The sequence below is a fragment of the Liolophura sinensis genome, chromosome 2 (genome assembly GCF_032854445.1).
Source record: "Liolophura sinensis isolate JHLJ2023 chromosome 2, CUHK_Ljap_v2, whole genome shotgun sequence".
Lineage (NCBI taxonomy): Eukaryota > Metazoa > Mollusca > Polyplacophora > Chitonida > Chitonidae > Liolophura > Liolophura sinensis.
The window spans coordinates 25,750,823-25,772,276 of NC_088296.1; the positions used below are offsets into that span (position 1 = coordinate 25,750,823).

The 21,454-nt window shown below is 38.3% G+C and overlaps 2 protein-coding genes across 2 annotated transcripts in view; one reads left to right on the forward strand and one right to left on the reverse strand.

Moving 5' to 3' along the window:
* LOC135462610 (protein prune homolog 2-like) overlaps nt 1–12,874 on the forward strand; it is a gene marked incomplete at its 5' end in the record, with an annotated part of 54,831 nt that extends 41,957 nt beyond the window's left edge. Inside the window, 6 exons of the mRNA XM_064739835.1 lie at nt 517–681; nt 1,588–1,690; nt 2,428–2,559; nt 4,932–5,018; nt 6,013–6,111; nt 8,285–12,874. Coding sequence (XP_064595905.1) covers nt 517–681; nt 1,588–1,690; nt 2,428–2,559; nt 4,932–5,018; nt 6,013–6,111; nt 8,285–8,435 — 737 coding nt within the window. The remainder of the gene's footprint in view (nt 1–516; nt 682–1,587; nt 1,691–2,427; nt 2,560–4,931; nt 5,019–6,012; nt 6,112–8,284) is intronic.
* A 3,582-nt stretch (nt 12,875–16,456) lies between these two features.
* On the reverse strand, nt 16,457–20,298 carry LOC135462611 (protein piccolo-like). Its single transcript, XM_064739836.1, has 3 exons — nt 19,627–20,298; nt 17,165–17,401; nt 16,457–16,884 (listed from the first exon to the last, which is right to left on the reverse strand). Exons 1-3 carry the CDS (start codon nt 20,036–20,038, stop codon nt 16,457–16,459), a joined length of 1,077 nt encoding a protein of 358 aa, XP_064595906.1. The 5' UTR covers nt 20,039–20,298.
* Nucleotides 20,299–21,454: the final 1,156 nt, after the last annotated feature.

The following is a 21,454-nucleotide window of genomic DNA, read 5'->3' on the forward strand; positions in this document are numbered from 1 at the left end:
ATAGAAATCTGTATTCTGTACAAAAATGTGTATTAAAGTAAATGTTGTGCTGATGAAACATATATATGTATACAGTAATAGCAATGTTTAATGTTAAGTATATGTTAAATGCATGTTAAGTATATGTCAGATTCATTTAAGTATATGTTAAATACATGTTAAGTATATGTTAAGTATCACTCTCAGCATTGTATTTATTACAGTGTCTCACTCAGTGTGTGCTGATCAACTTCTCATGTTGTGAGAAATAACCTCAAAAGACTCTTGCTGGTTGCCTTTTACTTTGTTACTGCTTTCAAATTAAAAAAAAAAAATCAAGCTATTTAAACCAGTTAGGTATTAATTTGCCTGCCCGACTGAAATTCATCACAGATTTGAATTTTGTGTAAAAAAAAAAACAAGTCAAAAGCAGAAAAACATAGAGACACAAATGGAAATGTTCATTGTTTTGTGTTTGGTGTGTACATATACACGTACTTGGACCTCAGCTGACATTTATAGCTGTTTATTTTCTAGATGATACACCTGTTGTAAGTCCAGCTGCAGAAGCTATCCCAGAATACACTGCAGAGGAAGAGTCGGATGACCAGAAGAATTGGCGGAAGGTTACGATCGGAGATCAGCAGTTCACAATTGACATGAAAGTTGTGGAGCCATACAAGAGAGTTCTCTCACATGGAGGTAAGCAAAGCAGGTTTCTCTTCTTTTAAATTTACAGTTTTTTATCTGGAAATATCTGGATAAATTCATGATATATTTCCATTGGTGGGGCCTTATGTGTAATTAGTTATGCCAAAAGCAGATAGAAAAGTTCTTGATTTGGGTTCCTGAAACAGGAAACTGTTAAATAGTGAATAGATGTTTTATACATGTACACAACAGAAAGGGGAGACAACTCAGTGATTCTGTAGCCTGGTAGTGAGACGTAGCTTTGTTTATAGGGCTCCTCTACATGTAATTTCCCACCTTTCCAAGCTCAAGTTTATGTGCAATATCTGGAGTCAGTTAGTTCTAGTTCAGACATATCCATACATGTACCAGGAAGAGTCTTTTGAGGTTATTGTCTTTTCTTTAAAAGAAAAGACAACAAATACTGTAAATATATCCAGTAATTAGAGTTATTTAAAAAGAGGAGTGGAAACAGACCAAAACAGCCATAGCCACTTTTTATTACCTGCTTGATACGTCTGTAAATCAACTTTTAATCAGGAACTCTTTCAAGGCCATGGGGTGTGCTGTGTGATAGAGCAGCCCAGAACACAATGTTGTGTTCCTCATACTGGTACCCCACGTACATATGGTTAAAAGGCAAAACAGGGCTGGGGTAACCTATGTCGAAAGAGCTGTGTCCTAGATTTACAGAAATAAGCAGCGCATGATTAGTTTAAAAAGAAATATGGCGCTACTTTTGATTGCCTGAATGTGTGTGATGTGATGCAACATCACAAAAATAAGAAGTTATGTTTTTTAAACTTCATGTGGGATACCTTATCCATGCTTATATATACATTTAGTCTGGTGTTGTCTTTTCTTTTAAAAACAAGATGACAAGGTATTTGTTCATGGTACTGGTGTTTTTATTGTTAGGCTACTATGGAGAAGGTCTTAATGCGATGATTGTGTTCTCTGGTTGCTACCTCCCAGACAGGAGTCGCAAAGATTACAGCTATGTCATGGAAAACCTGTTCTTGTGAGTACCTGCAAGATTTACACTCATATCTGTTGGCTCTGAGGCTGTCAAACATGTCTGAGTCTCCATGGCAGAGTAGTTATCGTGCTAGTGCAGAACAGTGATTCGGGAGGCCTAAGTGTTCATTCTGAGTTCAAGTCGAACTCATCCTGGCTTTTTCTCTACATGTACCTGGGAAGGCCTGCCAGCAATCTGCAGATGGTCGTGGGTTTCCAGCGAGCTCTGTTTGATTGCCTCACAGTGTATTTGTGGCCAACATCACATAAGTGAAATATTCTTGAGTAAAACATTAGGGAAAGACACTAATGAATAAGGCAAACAAATCTAGATAAAAGAGTTGTGGAAATCCGTCCTGCAACAAGGAGGCACATTACATGAACTGTGTGGATGCCTTCGTCATTATAAGGCTGAAAAATTGTTAAGTACGACGTTAAACCCCAAGCACTCACTCACTCTTTTACATTTAGCAGACATCGTATAAGTTGAAATCTGTCTGTACCAGTGTCTATTTTCTGCGCCAAATCCCAGCACCCTCCATGTTGTTGTTGGTTTTCAGAGATAGAGTATGAGAACACGCCTGTCGTAGGTGATACATCACCGTTGGTTTGTGCTGGTGACATTGTAACATGTTCGACTTTCCCGTTCAGCCAATATCATGAAAACATAATAACTGTCGGTCCGGTCGTACTCAACCGCTGATCATCGCCGGTCATCCGTTGTTGTTGTTGTTTTTTCAGTTATGTGATCAGCACTCTGGAGCTGCTGGTGGCAGAAGACTACATGATCGTGTACTTCCACGGAGCCACGCCTCGACGACAGATGCCCAGCTTTAGTTGGCTGAAACGATGCTATCAGATGATTGACAGGAGGTAGGCTAGCCAATGGCAGTAAGGGAGGTCAGATCAAGTGAAGGATTGTCATTTGAATCGTACAGGACTTCTGCTGTGACACTGTATAAATGAATGTGTATACTATAGGCCTGTAATACTATAAGAGAAGAACACCACAGAAGTATAGATGTAGCGGTGACGTGTATAAATGACTGTGTATACTATAGGCCTGTAATACTATAAGAGAAGAACACCACAGAAGTAATGATGTAGCGGTGACGTGTATAAATGATTGTGTATACTATAGGCCTGTAATACTATAAGAGACGAACACCACAGAAGTAATGATGTAGCGGTGACGTGTATAAATGACTGTGTATACTATAGGCCTGTAATACTATAAGAGAAGAACACCACAGAAGTATAGATGTAGCGGTGACGTGTATAAATGAATGTGTATACTATAGGCCTGTAATACTATAAGAGAAGAACACCACAGAAGTAATGATGTAGCGGTGACGTGTATAAATGATTGTGTATACTATAGGCCTGTAATACTATAAGAGACGAACACCACAGAAGTAATGATGTAGCGGTGACGTGTATAAATGACTGTGTATACTATAGGCCTGTAATACTATAAGAGAAGAACATCACAGAAGTAATGATGTAGCGGTGACGTGTATAAATGACTGTGTGTACTATAGGCCTGTAATACTATGAGAGAAGAACATCACAGAAGTAATGATGTAGCAGTGACGTGTATAAATGACTGTGTATACTATAGGCCTGTAATACTATAAGAGAAGAACATCACAGAAGTAATGATGTAGCGGTGACGTGTATAAATGACTGTGTGTACTATAGGCCTGTAATACTATGAGAGAAGAACACCACAGAAGTAATGATGTAGCAGTGACGTGTATAAATGACTGTGTATACTATAGGCCTGTAATACTATAAGAGACGAACACCACAGAAGTAATGATGTAGTGGTGACGTGTATAAATGACTGTGTATACTATAGGCCTGTAATACTATAAGAGAAGAACATCACAGAAGTAATGATGTAGCGGTGACGTGTATAAATGACTGTGTGTACTATAGGCCTGTAATACTATGAGAGAAGAACACCACAGAAGTAATGATGTAGCGGTGACGTGTATAAATGACTGTGTATACTATAGGTCTGTAATACTATGAGAGAAGAACACCACAGAAGTAATGATGTAGCAGTGACGTGTATAAATGACTGTGTGTAGTATAGGCCTGTAATACTATAAGAGAAGAACACCACAGAAGTAATGATGTAGCGGTGACGTGTATAAATGACTGTGTGTAGTATAGGCCTGTAATACTATAAGAGAAGAACACCACAGAAGTAATGATGTAGCGGTGATGTGTATAAATGACTGTGTATACTATAGACCTGTAATACTATAAGAGACGAACACCACAGAAGTAATGATGTAGTGGTGACGTGTATAAATGACTGTGTATACTATAGGCCTGTAATACTATAAGAGAAGAACACCACAGAAGTAATGATGTAGCAGTGATGTGTATAAATGACTGTGTATACTATAGGCCTGTAATACTATGAGAGAAGAACACCACAGAAGTAATGATGTAGCAGTGACGTGTATAAATGACTGTGTATACTATAGGCCTGTAATACTATAAGAGACGAACACCACAGAAGTAATGATGTAGCAGTGACGTGTATAAATGACTGTGTGTACTATAGGCCTGTAATACTATAAGAGAAGAACACCACAGAAGTAATGATGTAGCGGTGATGTGTATAAATGACTGTGTATACTATAGGCCTGTAATACTATAAGAGAAGAACACCACAGAAGTAATGATGTAGCGGTGACGTGTATAAATGACTGTGTATACTATAGGCCTGTAATACTATAAGAGAAGAACACCACAGAAGTAATGATGTAGCAGTGACGTGTATAAATGACTGTGTATACTACAGGTCTGTAATACTATAAGAGAAGAACACCACGGAAGTAATGATGTAGCGGTGAACATGAGTACAGTATTCCAGCATACAACACCGTGTTATCAGAGTGAAAATCAGCTGGAAAATACAAGGTTACAATGGATATTGGTTAATGACCTATCACCAGGCATATACGTCACGTTTATAACGATTTCTTCACCTTTAAGTCAGGAAATATTTCAGGCACTTGGCAAAGGGCAATGTTTTACTGTCAACTGCAGTTCCCCCACCCCCCACCACCCCCACCACCCCCACTTATAAACCTGACTGCTGTTATGTAAGTGACAGGTGAGTATGTCAATGAAACACCACTCAGATACATAAATAAACAACCACAAAAATGATTTGATTGCTGCTGTGTTAGACAATTGCATGTAGTTGCATTTTGTCATTTCAGACTGAAGAAGAACCTAAAAGGCTTGTTACTCGTCCACCCCACCCTGTGGATAAAGACCATTATCATGATGAGCAGGCCCTTCATCAGGTATGGGCGTCATGTAACATTGCACCAAATCTCAACTATTTAAAATCTGCCCATATTAAATTCATGGCATGATATGAATTTTACATTATAACAGTAGCAAATTCTCATCACCTCAACCTTCAAAGCTTTTTTTTTTCATTACTCTAATAATTGCGCAAAAATAATTTGAAAGATAAAACTTTAGTTGGTAAATTAAATATATACATGTACTATACACGTTCACTTCAGTTGTCATATGTATGTGACTGAAAAATTGTTTGTGCTAAAGTGAATGAATACCTTCTTAACCATGTACCGGTATTATTGCAAATATTTGAATATTTGTAGAGGAGGTGATCACTGGGATTCCACCTCTTTATGAATAGCTTCCTCAGCTGCTGTCTTGTGCTTTCCCCACAGATGTTTCCCTCCATTCATCTGTCCATCAGCATCAAATGTACTGGCCACAGACCCCCATTAGTTTTCCATAAGCGACAATGTTAACGTTTAGCGTTGTAGCTCAGTCCCAAACATTCCGAGGCCAATAAGCTTTGGTGCATACCTGGCCCAGCCTGTGAGAAAGAAGCCATAAAAATCTTGACATAGGTTGACCGTCAAAATCTGGACCTTTCTATGCTGGCAGCTGGGAGGGGTGCCTAGCAAGGCCAAGGGGACGTCACTTGCAGCCTCATCACCACCTGTCTCCTTGTGTCCTCTCGCCCAGAATTTCAAACTTATCATTAAAACTCATACCTGCCCAAAGCTTAGACAATTTCCATCATGTTGATACCAAGCATGCACCTGTACACCAAAAACGGCAGGCTGGCAGCATAAAAAGACTTTACACCCTAAAATACACAGAACTACAATCATCCCTACTGAAAAACAGAAGTTGTAATGGGGGTCTGTGTCCTACTACCAGATGATTCACTAACGTATGGGAAAATACATGGAGTTGTCTCCCCCTTTATCAGGCAGCACATAAGTGTACTCAACAAATTATCTCCCCTTTCAGCTCCAAGTTTAGCTCCAAGTTGAAGATTGTGAAAACACTTGCAGAGTTAGAGACGCTGGTGCCCATGGAGTATGTGTTTGTGCCTGACCAAGTCAAGGAGTGAGTAGATTTTGTAGTAGATAAACTTCCTGCTCCTCAACCATTTTTTCGGTTTTACAAGTGTGTAAGTCTACATGTACATTTCACATTTGGTAAATAAATATGTTAAAGCTAGGTGTTGATGCTAGAAATTGTTGCTATGGAGAAATGTGTCAGTGTTGTTATCTAGAGCAGGTAGTAGTGTTTTTGTTCACTGTTGGCATTTACACATCTTCACTCGCTGTTAGCCCAGTGTATGGGCACTTTAGCGCCTCAGTAATGTGCCACGTTAAAGCTTAGAATGCCACAGGTATTACCTTTTTTGTTGGCACAATGTGTCTTCTGACTCTCATTTTATTACTGCTTATTTACCTTGTGTGATATCATAGTATTCAACCTATGAGGATAGATGAAATATGCTGATCTGGTTATGACCGATTATGTTTGTGGCCTTAATCTCTTGTATCCAAACTAAAGCTGATCTGTGTAAAAGTCGTGCAATAATTCTAAGCGTCACATTTTAAATTTGTCAACAGTTCCAAATTTCCCATTCCCGTCCTACCAATCACATCCTGAATTAAGCCCCACTGTTCTTTGTCCAAAAGTCTTAACACGTCCTCTTCTCGTTACTCATACTTCACCAACCACCATGGTTACATGCTTTGCTTAATTCACCTCTGTTACCATGGAAACACAGGTACGATGAGCGTCGTCAAAAATCTTCCTCAGTCTCCACCCCTTCCACCCCTTCCTCAGCCGCTGTGTCACCAAGGTGATGACCTCTGCTGCACTGTCACCATGGTGATGACCTCAGGTCAGACAGGTAGTACACAACGACAACACACAGATTGTGTCATCAATATTTTATGTTGTTCTAACATTTTTTGTTTGTTTTTTTATTTGGTTGATTGTTGCTTTGCTGAATGGATCTTTAAACTACACGAATGTGAAGAAGCTCTGTCAGTGCATTTTTTTCTTTGTTTTTTTTTGCCTTTTGATGAACTATCAAAGTGCTATCATTTTAAAGTTGTCTGGCAATAGCAAAGTTCTCCACACTTAAGAGATCCATTCTCCGAGTTTGCCGCTCTTTATCTTCAGTGGTTTCTGTGAATGTCATTGCTCCTTTTATGCTTTTAGTTGCTTTTTAAAATGGCTGATCACGCTTGAAACATGTATTATTGTAATTTGGGGGGGTGGAGGGGGGGAGGTGTTTGCATCTATTTAACAAATACATTATTTGTTTTGTGATTGTACAGGTCAGTCAATATATTTTGTGAACACATAACTGGATCAGTTAAAAATGATTTTTCCCCAGTTATCATAGATATGATAAACTAGTATACTGCCAAAATAATATGCCCTAACAAGTGAATGTGCTTATTGAAATGGTGAAGATGTGCACCACCATACTTCATTTTCTTAACAATAAATGGAGTTTCTAACCCACTGATACAGTATTGCTAAAGCATTCTGCATAGAAAAGCTACCGTTTAGTACTAGTGATGCTGTATGACACTTTGGCACAGCATAAACTTTTACCTCTCCCTGCTTTGTTTTATCCTACTACAAATGTACCTATCACTCTCACATTGCTCTTTGACCCAAAGTTTCATGGCTTACTAATCTAATTAGAAGTCGTTTACAGGTAGAGTTGCTGCATTGTGTTGCTTTGTCTTCTTTGTACTTGTTCCAGTTTGTTTTATAATATCAAAAAGTTGCATGTGTACAGTATATGGTTTTGTTTTCATTGTGTAGATTTGATTATGTTTGGAATTATTTTGTCATTAATTGTTTTGGGAAATAGATGTAGTAGCCTTTGAGAGGGATATAGCCGTAAACATCAGACTGTGCTCAAAGTTTCAGTATCTCATAGATGTGAGTGATGGAAGCTGGTATATATTACAATAGATGAGAGAAACTACTTGACTAATGATGTGCATAAACCAGGTGGAGGAGATTGGTTTTCTGTAGGTGCAATTCTATGAAACATTAAAAGGTGATGTAAAGTCACGAGATCATTGGAACTGTAATGTGTGCGCCAATAGCTCAGACCAATTCAAAGACTTTCATTAGGGACGAATATTAAGATTGCATCAAACTTTACTCATTTTGTACAACATTAACAACTTTAAATGAAGTAACTTGCAAGTCTTGCTTTTATTTAAGAAAGTTTTTTTTTTTCCTTTTCTAACAGAGTTGATAAAGTTGCCATGCTAAACCCAACTGCTTTAGAGAAAGGTTTTGACAGCCCAGATGACCTGAGCACTGCCGCTGCCAGCCCAGTCAATTTGAGCAGCTCAGGCAAGAAGAAAACAAAGGCCCGCTTCTGGAAGAGAAAGAAATGATAAACCACTTGATGTGTTACAAAACTGCCATTTATTTGCTGTCTGCCACATGATTAGGTTAGATTACATACTGTATTTGCAAATTTGTCATGCGCATGTTCTGGCTGATTTTTTGTTGATCTGTGTTATTTGTATATTTTTGTGACAAATGTCTTTCTAAGTACTGCTGTCAAACACCAATCAAATGATACATTATCTTTGAAATGGAGTGTTTTTGAATGTACAGATATAGTTTTTGGTGAAACTGGTGGTATCAGAGAGAGTTTGCTGTACTTTTTATTTTACTGTTTTCTTGGCTGCAGGCAACTTTTTTTCCTGCATTTATTAGAATGGTACCGTACATGGTAACTAGTTTATTGACCACCATAATCATGATAATGGAGCACAGCTGACAGCCTAACCTCCAACATGGCTGAAAGATTTGTTCAGCTTTAAAATACAGTTACAAGTATGATGTCAGTCGCATTCAAAACCTCTGGAAACTACAGTGTGTCTTGATTAGGGTGTCTTGTGTTTGTGGGGTCACAGAATTTGCCTGGAGTCATCCAGTTTGCTTAGTTTTATGATGCTTCTTTTTGCATGGTTATATTCCATGGAGTGTACACGAAGGTCACTTTTGAAGATTTCACTCAGTTTTGCTTAAAATAAATCTTGTCAACAACAGCTAGTTTACCTTTATACAAACTGTCATCTGTGATTTCAGATGGTCACAGCATTTCTTGTTAACTGAAATAAAGTTGATTGTTCTTAGTATTTTGTACTCTGTTTTCATGTAAATAACATATTTAACTGGAATGTTAAAGTTTTATGGGTACTTTGTGTCACATTGGGAAAGTGTGTCAGATGATGTTGACGTGGGCAAACTACAACAGCTTAGGTCTAAGGAATTATTTCATAATAAGATAATATTTTTGGTGGTTTTTTTGTCATTGTTTTTGGATTGATTTTTGTTTTTATTATCTGTGTTATCACATAATGCTCCAGGTGGTATTACAGTTACCAGAAAATGTTTTAGGTGGTAAGCTCTATATGTTCATTTACAATAGAGGTGGAACAACACTAATCAAGTTTTGACACAGTGTTCTGTGGGGATAGTTGTCACATAATGCTCCAGGTGGTAACAAAGTTACCAGACAATGTTTTAGGTGGTAAGCTCTATATTTTCATTTACAATAGAGGTGGAACAACATGTTTTTAGTGTGTCAGAAATCATACTCAGTTTGCATACCTGCTGTGTATGTTTGTGTATAGTGGAATTATCTTCATTTTTAATAATCACTATGTTTAGCTGTTACTTACTGTTGATCAGGAATAATAACAGATGCATAAATAAGCTTAAACTTTGTACATACATATAGTTACTGGATACAGTGTATGTTAATGTTATGTTGTTATAAGAAGTAGTTGTACATTTTGATTCATCCATGAATTAGACTATATTTTAATTTATACTTTATTAAAGCTTAGCTGAAAGGTGGTTGGGCTGTGCTGTTGAAGTTATTGTAGTTTACAACAAGCTTTATTTCACACAACTCCAGCTACATATAGGCCTATCAGAGCGGTGGACATGTTCTGGCGTTCAAATACATGTAGGTTGTTAAATTTTCCTCTGAGATGCCATTTTTGTCCACAACAATTCTCAGCTGACAGAAGGCCCAGGTGAATGTCTGTGTTCCACTGTGACTTGGTCACGTAGATGTATATACATGTATGACCATTACCAGACTCCACCTTCATTATTTGGCATTTATTCTGAAATGTAACCTTGAAAGTGCTTTCTGTCTGAAATGTACTATGAAGTCGTTCACATTCCTTCTGACTTTGAAGGTCTTTTGTTTTACCGTTTTGCAGTGAATGTCAACAGGAACCTGCCCTCCACGTCTCACGCCCTTACCCGCCTAATTCCCACCTGACCTTGGAAGTCGTTCAACTTTAGAAAAAGCCATCAAATGTTTATACTTATTTGTCAGATCTCTGATGCCATTTGTTGTTCAAAATCCCGTGCCTCCAGACTCGACCATGTACATGTGTATAGCATTTGACCTTGAACTTTTAACTCTGGCACACTTTCGGAGAGGTTTGTAACCGTAATTCTTTTTTGATATTTGCCTTCTTAACCACATTCTTGTTAAAGAAAATCCCTAAAGTGCCAGAGTCCACTTCCCTCCTGTCTCTTTGCTTGGTGAGAAAACCATTAAACCTTGAAGTGCCAGACCCCTCATCGCCCCGTGTTACTTATGTCCCGGCTGCTCTAACCATGTAAACAAAAAGTGGTAAACCTTAAGTGCCAGACACTGTGTCCCTCCTGTAACCGCTGTAGCTAGTGCTATTATTGATAACCTGTGTTTCCATGCACATCCCATGTGATAAACATTGCATAAAATGTGAACAAATGTACATATATTAACCTTAATCAGTGATATGAGCTTGATAAAACCATCAAATGCATGTATATGTGTACTTGGAGTTGACATAATAGAGCAAGTGAAGGTAAGGAATGTCACGAACCTGTACTTAAGTTGATTGTAGACAGAGATTTGAGATAAATGATGAGTTGAGATAGAGATAAATAGACACTTACCTGCCCATGTGAGACCGGCGTTATACATTGATATCATATCCTGTCTGTAATAGCAAAGGCTTTGTAGGCACTTATTGTGTGATCTGCAAAAATTGGTCAAGTGGAATCAAAGAGTGGCCCTTAGCAGGGAAGCTATAGCTCCTGACTAGCTTTTTTCGTTCACGAAACTTTGATGAATGAGGTCTGTTCGTATAAGTTGTGTTCTGTTCACAGTACTTGGTACCTGGGCGTACAAGGTGTTTGTTTAAGGTTTTACATGAACAAAGATTTAGGTTTGAAAAACCATTGGCTAACCTAATTCTGCCGACGGTCTCACTATGCTGTCACATATATTCTATATTCTCAAATACAAATGTTTTCGCAAATAATTCCTGGTATAATGTAATGTATACAAATATTTAATACATATCTATGCTACATGTGTACAAATAATAATATACTTTAATAGAAAGTGGGATAAAGAGGCACTGATTCGTACTAAGATGACTGTATAAAGTGTTTTCAGAGACAAACGCCTTATTTACACAAGGTTGGGTCGCCTGGGCTGTTGCGTCTTTCTGTGTGTGCTAGTACATTTGTCATATGCCGTTAACTTCAAGAACCTTGGAATTTGTCCTTCCTCTAGGAGATGGGATGGACATTTATGCTTCGATTTTTTTTTCTCGGAAAGTATTTCTTTAAATTTAGATCTAAAGTTTTTGTGCAAAATGACGGTGTGAACTGTCAAAGGCTGTCTTGTAGTGTCTAAGCCAACACGCTCTGTCCAGTTCAAAGCCATTTTGAGATTTGACGATTGATGGCGTTTTCTGTAGTTTGTATAAAGCTGTTGTGAGAGTAATACGGTGATATTGACGTATACTTTCGATGTCAGTGGTTGTGCACAGTTAACCACATTTTTCTGGTAAATGGCAGTTGAGCCACTTTTCTGTGACTTCTTTCAAATGGTTGTGTATTAATATACACCAGTACTATTGTGTCTTTCACACGTTTGTGTTTGGGGAAGTTGTTTTTTAATTACAGGAGGTGAAATAACATTTTATAAGATGAGGCACAGTGGTAAGAGCGTGGGAATTAGGGCATGTTAAAATAGTGTAGGGTGTCAATAAGAACAGGGGTCAACAGATCTATTAATAAATCTTTAACATATAGCAGCTTTTGTCCATTACAAAGATATCAGGCTGTGTTTCACAACCGTATACAAGAACCACATAGGAACAGGTGATCAAACGGTTTGGAAATTGTCAAGTAGAGAAGGCTCAAGTCACCTGTACGATCATGTAATCAGTCTGTAATACAAGTGAATCAGAGGTGGCCTCGTGCAATCTTACACCCTGTATTATACAAAGATATTGCTATACTTTCCTTTCATTGTACCTTGAACTAGTCATACGCTCTAGCCTTAAGTAAGTGTAGCGATACAGTCAAACTGGGATCATTTGCCGTCACTACGTCGAACGAAATGGCTAGTCGGAAATCCCAGCTATATTTATAAATAATCAAACGCGATTGTTTCGAGAGCGTTCTTTCACCGAAACCGAACATTTCTAGATTGTTTTTTGTCTTTTTTTAAATTTTAGTCACTTACACCAAGTCCAATGGTGGGTTGCAATAGTCATTGTATTATAGGGTACGGTAAGATATCTCTTCTGTTGTGTGCTGGGGCTAGTAAACATGTTTTGATAATGTTCAGTTAACATTAAATGAAGTTTGACAGACACCATTTCATAGCAATACAATACCTTTCGCTATTAGATGTTAATTAAGCTGTACAGTTTTCTGCCAAAGGTATACCATTATACAATTTATATGTCACATCCGGTTGTACGCTGATGGTTGAATAAAACAATCTCCCCTTTAACTGTTATTGGTTGTCTCTGGGTCGGTCACGTGATAAAAATTGCTAAATACGACGTAAAACCCCAAACTTCCATTCATTCATTCGAAGCGCGACTGAGACATTTTTATTGGATGTGGAAAATATTAACGGACAACTAGTTGGAAATTTGAATTGAATGGCATGGATAGAGTGTCTACATTTTTCCCTGCATCATAGAAAACAGATGACTGCTTCTCTTTTACACATTACCAGATTCATTTGCCTTTTATACATTGTCTTTTACATATTCCTTTTTGAAACTAATATTTTAGGTAATTTTGGAAACGGGGCTTCCGAAGATCGACTTGGAACACCCCTTCATGAGTTACCGGTGGTATACAAATGATACAGAGGTCGGTATTGGTATTGGTACAGTACCAGCCTAACACATGCAGGGGGACCCCAGATGCGACTGTGATGAGATACAATGAGATACCCGAACAAGCGGGGTTGTTGTCCCGGCGAAAGTACGAGCATTGGTATCCATACGGTTAGCTCGATGGCGATGACCATAAATGGCGTAAAACGTAATCCATAGCTGTGACACACAATGCTGAGGTAGTTATCCACTATAGGAACCGCCAGCTGGCACACATCTCTCAATTAGGCAAGGTTATCGTATAAGACTACTTTCTGAGAGAAGGTTATGCATTACACATGGGCAAGACAAATGGGCCTTTTTGGTTTTCACTGAGCCTTTTATGGTTTAGGTCACATGAGGTTGTGTTCTCGAATGCTTGTTGTCGGGAAGGGTGTGTACGTCAGGAAATGAGTCAGTATTTATTTGATTGAAGCTTTACACGGTATACACGCAAAAATATTTTACTTCCACACCATCATTATGATGGGAGGAAACTAGGCAGAGCCCGGAGGAGACCAACGACTATCCGGAAGTTGCTGCAAGACCTTCCCGTGTAACACCGGAGAGGAAGCCAGCATGAGCTGGACTTGATCAGCGACACCCCTGGTCAGAGGCTTCTGGCTACTTCATGCTACAAAAAAAACGAATAACCTCTAAATCATCAACTAACCTTTCGGAAAAGAAAAAAAAAATTAAAAAAAACTAAATAAAATTTTATTCATAAAATATTGAATAGCCAATAACTTTCATACGATCTAAGAATATACATACACACGACGCGTAACATGCCTGAGTCTGTTCATTACCAATTTATTTCATTAAAAATTAACCTAGGTATTGCTGATTGTAAACATAGAAAACAAAACATGCCTGTGAATCTCCATTCAGAAGGCATAAATCTCCAAATTCTTATGTCCGAAAAGTATATTGGTATCTAATTGGAAATTGAATCCTGTTTAATCATAACTGGACTATTTGTAATCACCAAATATTTTACCACAGATAAATTGCGATATTTATCAAACTAAATATAAACTATTTACGGTACATACGATAGAAAATAAACATTGATGACACAGTTACAAACTTTCTCTCCTAAAAACATGTACAATGATTAGAATTTAAAGCATGACAAAAAACTAAATTCATACAAAATTAAAATCGCAATAAGCATTACCACAACTTAAAATTAAAAATCACGAAGTGAAGATATCTAAGGAAAGAATGTCTATACATCTCATGGCATAATTGATTAGTTGTACTTAAAATTACAACGATTCTGAGGGAAAATCCAATGATAAACAAAAGCAGGTACATTGACGATAGCGATATAGTGTTGGCGTTAATATATCTAACGAGGAACATTCCCGCATATGGTAAGTCGGGCGAAAGATGTGAAGCCTGTTATTCATACGGCGTTATCGACATATATATAATATACGATATAATTGTGAAACAAATTATCAACTGTAATATGTAAGATTAACATTTATAACAAGGTTATACATCGGCACAACTAAACAATTAACAAAGTACAATACTCTGAGCGTTATTATAAAATTCACAATTTAAATGACGAGAAGACACTTTGTAACAGAGAACTCAAACAAATCCAAGGTACAGTTATGTTCAGATTAGAGCTCCTTATCATCAATGTACACCACATTTCGTGAACAATAAAAATCAATACATTTTTATTTTATAACAAGCATGTGTTATACATGTCTTATACAAATAAAGGTTATATATCAATAAATTGTGTCATTGCATAGGAAATAAGTATATGTTAAAAACATAGATACACACATATGAAAAATTTCAATTTACAACATATATACTGAGCACAAACTGAATTGGGCGATTGTAAACTGGGCTTCACGAAAGTCTAGCTTCAACAGCTGAGTCTACGTGAGTTCGCATGTGCACTCTAGGGGCGACGCTAGATGCTCCTCGCAGACCCAGAGGAAGAAACCATCAACTAGTTTGAGCACTATCCCCATGTGGATTAGTTCTACTACACTTTACTGTTTGAGCACTGTCCACAGGTGGATTAGTTCTACAACACTTTGCTGTTTGAGCAATATCCCCATGTTGATTAGTTCTACTACACTTTACTGTTTGAGCACTGTCCCCATGTAGATTAGCTCTACTACACTTTACTGTGTGAGCACTATCCCCATGTGGATTAGTTCTACTACACATTACTGTTTGTGCTCTGTCCCCATGTGGATTAGTTCTACAACACTTTGCTGTTTGAGCAATATCCTCATGTTGATTAGTTCTACTACACTTTACTGTTTGAGCACCATCCCCATGTGGATTAGTTCTACTACACTTTACTGTGTGAGCACTATCCCCATGTGGATTAGTTCTACTACACTTTACTGTGTGAGCACTATCCCCATGTGGATTAGTTCTACTACACTTTACTGTATGAGCACTATCCCCATGTGGATTAGTTCTTCTACACTTTACTGTGTGAGCTCTGTCCCCATGTGGATTAGTTCTACAACACTTTACTGTTTTAGCACTATCACCATGTGGATTAGCTCAACTACATTTTACTGTATGAGCACTATCCCCGTGTGGATTAGTTCTACCATACTTTACTGTTTGAGCACTATCCCCATGTAGATTATTTCTACTACGCTTTACTGTTTGAGCACTATCCCCAGGTGGATTAGTTCTACTACACGTTACTGTTTGAGCACTATCCCCATGTGGATTAGTTCTTCTACACTCTACTGTTTGAGCACTATCCCCATGTGGATTAGTTCTTCTACACTTTACTGTATACATGTATTGCAGAAAAGTGAAGACATTAGTAACGAGAGCTTGTTTTGCAGCTTAAAGGAAAAATCTGATCAAGATTGGCAGCTAGCATTTCACGAGAAGTATTCAATTCACAAGAATTTCACGAGAAAATCCGTTTCTAACCGGACATGTCATCTGTTACATGGATCCTTACACTCTTAAGATTTCATCCACTGAAATACATGTACATTGTACTTATACAGCAGTATCCGACGCTTGCTGTCTTAAACTTCATCAAGCTGCGTACACAGTCTTTTTAAATACAGCATTAAACAGCATTCAAAAGAATTGTAAATAGCCCAATTTATCCATAACAGAACCGAAATAATTACCACCATATTTATCAACATATCAGCGTCTGAATGACAATGGGGTTCAGCCTCAGGGCCTCACGGCCGGGCCTGCTCAGGGTGGGTCTTTACGTTCAGTAGCTTCAGTACTTCCACGGCCACCTCGGCCGCTGACGGACAGGTGTGGACGACGGGGGATGCGCACGCACAGGTGTCATCCTGTCTGGGTGAGGCTGGGAGCTCTGGTGCGGATTGGAGCTCTGTTCTCGTTGGGACTCCTGGTGCGGCTGGGAGCTCTGTTGCGGCTTGGAGATCTGTTCTGGCTGGGAGCCCTGGTGCGGCTTGGAGCTCTGTTGTGGATGGGAGCTCTGGTGCGGCTGGGAGCTCTGTTGTGGCTGGGTGCTCTGTTGTGGCTGGGCGCTCTGCGGAAGGTAGGGGGCTGGTAAAGCGGACATTTTTTGTTCTCCGGCTCTTGTGTTCAGGATCGGGTAACACTTTCATGGAATGTTTCTGTTTACAGGGAAAAGCTGGTGAAATAAATAATACCTGTTAAAACTGCACAGCTGAAGACCTAACAAAAATACTTAGGCAAACCATGGAAAAGAAACCACCTTTATTTGGAACATGTCATTTTCACCATTTAATAAAAATAAGAAAACTACCGTAAATGAATACAGCAAACTGTCCATAAATAGCAACAGAAATCCCATGGATACTCACAGAAATATTGCGATCGTGTTAAAATGCAATGCAAATTCTGCTTAAGGATTCAAAATATAGATGAGGTTTGCAAGTTGTGAAACATACCAGCTTTGCCGTATTCCTTGGAACTTGCTCCAGTCATCAAACCAGTCACGTTTTCGTACGAGACGTTCTCTCGTATGGACTTCTTTTGACTGAGTTTTAGGGGCTGACATTGCTCTGCCATGGCGGTATGTGGCAAAGTCTGCACGGACATTTTTGGGACGACCATTTTTGAGACCACCATCTTGGGTGCGGTGCTTCTAACGCTGGTGTTCACCTCTCCTTCACCCCAAGGCAGTCCTGAAACGTTTAATCATGACTTTTCTATATCAGATGTATAATATTAAGACCCACAAAAAGCACAAAGAGTTTTTATTAACCTCTGGTGTCGTAAAAATTGACAAACAAGGGGCTTAACCACTCAGCCGTTGCCCGTCCCAACACGTGATAAATAGGAGATTGCATGGAGATATTCACACCTGTAAAGGCATTAGGGAAAAATGGCAGCCAATCATATTTAGACGATTTATTCGGTATTCTTCTAGACAAATATACAAAACGCTACTTTTGAAATTAAACGCAAATGTTAATATTTCAAGTCAATTTATGGCTCAATTCGACCATTGACTTAAACAATCATCTCCTCTAAGAAGCTACGCCCATCAGTATAAATTGTATTTACAGTAGCCGCACAAACAGCATAACAGCACCTCCGTGAGGAAGACACGAAATAACACCACTTCATGAGGAATACACCAAATCACACTACTTCATGAGGAATACACCAAACCACACCACTTCATGAGGAATACACCAAATCACACCACTTCATGAGGAATACACCAAATAACACCACTTCATGAGGAGTACACCAAATCACACCACTTCATGAGGAATACGTTAAAATAACACCACTTCATGAGGAACACACCAAATAACACAACTTCATGGGGAATACACCAAATAACACCACTTCATGAGGAATACACCAAATCACACCACTTCATGAGGAATACACCAAATAACACAAGTTTATGAGGAAGACACAAAATAACACCACTTCATGAGGAATACACCAAATCACACTACTTCATGAGGAATACACCAAATCACACCACTTCATGAGGAATACACCAAATCACACCACTTCATGAGGAGTACACCAAATCAAACCACTTCATGAGGAATACGTTAAAATAACACCACTTCATAAGGAACACACCAAATAACACCACTTCATGAGGAATACACCAAATAACACCACTCCACGAGGAATACACCAAATAACACCACTTCATGAGGAATACACCAAATAACACAAGTTTATGAGGAAGACACAAAATAACACCACTTCATGAGGAATACACCAAATCACACCGCTTTATGACGAATACACCAAATAACACCACTTCATGAGGAATACAAAATCACACCACTTTATAAGGAATACATCAAATAACAACACCTCATGAGGAATACACCAAATAACACTACTTCATGAGGAATACACCAAATAACACCACTTCATGAGGAATACACCAAATAACACCACTTTATGAGGAATATACAAAATAACACCACTTTATAAGGAATACATCAAATAACACCACTTCATGAGGAGTACACAAAATCACACCACTTTATAAGGAATACATCAAATAACACCACTTCATGAGGAGTACACCAAATAACACCACTTCATGAGGAACACACCAAATCACACCACTTCATGAGGAATACGTTAAAATAACACCACTTCATGAGGAACACACCAAATAACACCACTTCATGAGGAATACACCAACTAACACCACTTCATGAGGAATACACCAAATAACACTAGTCGATGAGGAATACACCAAATAACACCACTTCATGAGGAATACACCAAATCACACCACTTCATGAAGAATACACCAAATAACACTAGTCGACGAGGAATACACCAAATAACACCACTTCATGAGGAATACACCAAATCACACCACTTTATGAGGAATATACAAAATAACACCACTTCATGAGGAGTACACCAAATAACATCACCTCCACAAGGAATACACCAAAAATTGCCGCCATAAGGAATACACCAAAATATACCACTTCATGAGAAATATGCCAAATAAGACAACTTCATGAGGATTACACGAAATAACACTTCATGCGGAATACGTCAAATAACTCTGCATTATGAGGAATACACCAGATAACTTCACTTTTGATGAATACACAAAACAACAACACCTCCATGAGGAGTACACCAAATAACATCACCTCCATAAGGAATACACTAGAAAACATGACTTCATTAGGAATACACCAAATAGCAGCACCTCCATGGGGAATACATTAAATAACACCACTTCATGAAGAACACACCAAATAACACTATTCGATGAGGAATACGCCAGATAACAATAGTACACTGTCCGTCACATTTTAGTGCATGTATGTCTTCACATAGTTTATAAACACGGAAATGTTTTATAGAAAATTAACGTGCCATGAAACAAAATCAGTCTTACCACGTTGGATTGTTCTTGTTCCTGGCATTTCATCAATGGCTTCCTCTGACCTTGTCTTTCCAGCCTTGGTGTTTCCAGGCTTGTTGATTCCCAGCTTGTTGATTTCCAGCTCGGTGATTGCAGCCTTGGTGTTTCCAGGGTTGTTGATTTCCAGCTCGGTGATTGCAGCCTTTGTGTTTCCAGGGTTGTTGATTTCCGGCATGATGATTCCAGGCTTGTTGATTTCCGGCATGATGATTCCAGGCTTGGTGATTCCAGGCTTGGTGATTCCAGGCTTGGTGTTTCCAGGCTTTTTGATTTCCGGCTTGGTGTTTCCAGGCTTGGTGATTCCAGGCTTTTTGATTTCCGGCTTGGTGTTTCCAGGCTTGGTGATTACAGGCTTGGTGATTACAGGCTTGGTGATTACACTCATAGTTTTCCCGGGCTTGATATTTCCAGGAATGAACTTAGCCTCATCTTCATCAAGACCTCTTCCTTTGATATTTTAACACCATATTCTTTTTCTTAAGACATAATGCTACGATAGTATGATCATAATGTTGGCTGCCGTTGTATAAATGAAATACTATCGAGTACAGCGGAAAACATCAATCAAATAAGTGAATAAATGCAATAATATGATTTGTAACTATTATTACTTTACGTTTTCTAAAATACCTAAATTACCTACAATTCTTTAATTAGATTCCATGCAAGGGAATTGGTTTCTGAAGCTATCTGTGTAAACAGATGTTAGAAAAGAATTTGAATATTGCTCGTAGATATGTTGATTAAAACAATTATCATTACATCACAGAAAGGTACAACGTTCTGTTGGTAAATAGCTTAAAACACGTAACACTTACGTGAGTTGTCAGACAGAATATCTTCAGATATGTCCTCGTACACTGTAAAACAATTGGATAATCTAATGTGTTTTTTCCGTGGGAAAAATTAAAAACAATAATAAACCCATAATCATGGCTGTCGTCGTATAGGTGAAACAATCTTGAGTACAGCGTGAAACGCCAATGGAAAAAATAAATAAATAATAGATAAATAAATTAATAACGGATTAGATGTCTGCTTTGTTCGACGTTCCCGCAAACCCATATATTTGAAAGTGAGGCAATAACTACAGGTGAGGCAATAACTACAGGTGAAACAATGACTACAGGTGAGGCAATAACTACAGGTGAGGCAATGCTGCTCCACACAATGTAGACTTTTGATCTTTTTACTTAGGCGGTCATATTATCATCAGAAACATGCAAAACAAACTTTATAAGCATGTTTTATTATACCATTATAATACCATAAACACATATGCTATCATGTTCACCAAGCACAAAACAAGAGACAGAGCAGGGCCTGGTTTTGAACTAGAATGGTATTTCTCAGCCTTACCATGTTCCTCTACTGCGGCACAAGCCAATCCACCAGACATGCTTTCTGCACTTTCCGGAGAGGTGTTATGTTTCGCAAAATTCTCTTCGTCATTGGAATCCATTTCTGTGATGTACCATTCAAATAAATATGTTTATACATGTATCTTATGAAACCGCTTTTGTTTAATATAGGCATTTTCCCTTTTGCCTCCGCAACACTAATGGGGATAAAGACATAAAGAAATTCTGCAAGCTAGTTAATGCGCAAAAAAATTAATTAAATAAAATAGTCCATAAAACTTAATTTCAAGTTTAAGATTTTTGGAATTATAAACTAGCCACTTTGTCTAATACCGTTTCCATATATTGAAGAGAGATATATAGATTCTTCTCTCTAAAGACTTACTTGCTGCTGGCTGTTCGTTGACGTTTTCAGGCATGGAGTTTTCAGACAAGGCGTT

Bases quoted from the DNA above. Each gene is read 5' to 3' on its own strand.
- LOC135462611 (XM_064739836.1), bottom strand. From the start codon at position 20,038: ATGAGTGTAATCACCAAGCCTGTAATCACCAAGCCTGTAATCACCAAG. The intron at 17,402-19,626 runs GTAAGACTGATT...TAAACGTTTCAG, and splicing joins AACAAGAACAATCCAACGTG to GACTGCCTTGGGGTGAAGGA. The intron at 16,885-17,164 runs GTATGTTTCACA...TTATTTCACCAG, and splicing joins CAAGGAATACGGCAAAGCTG to CTTTTCCCTGTAAACAGAAA.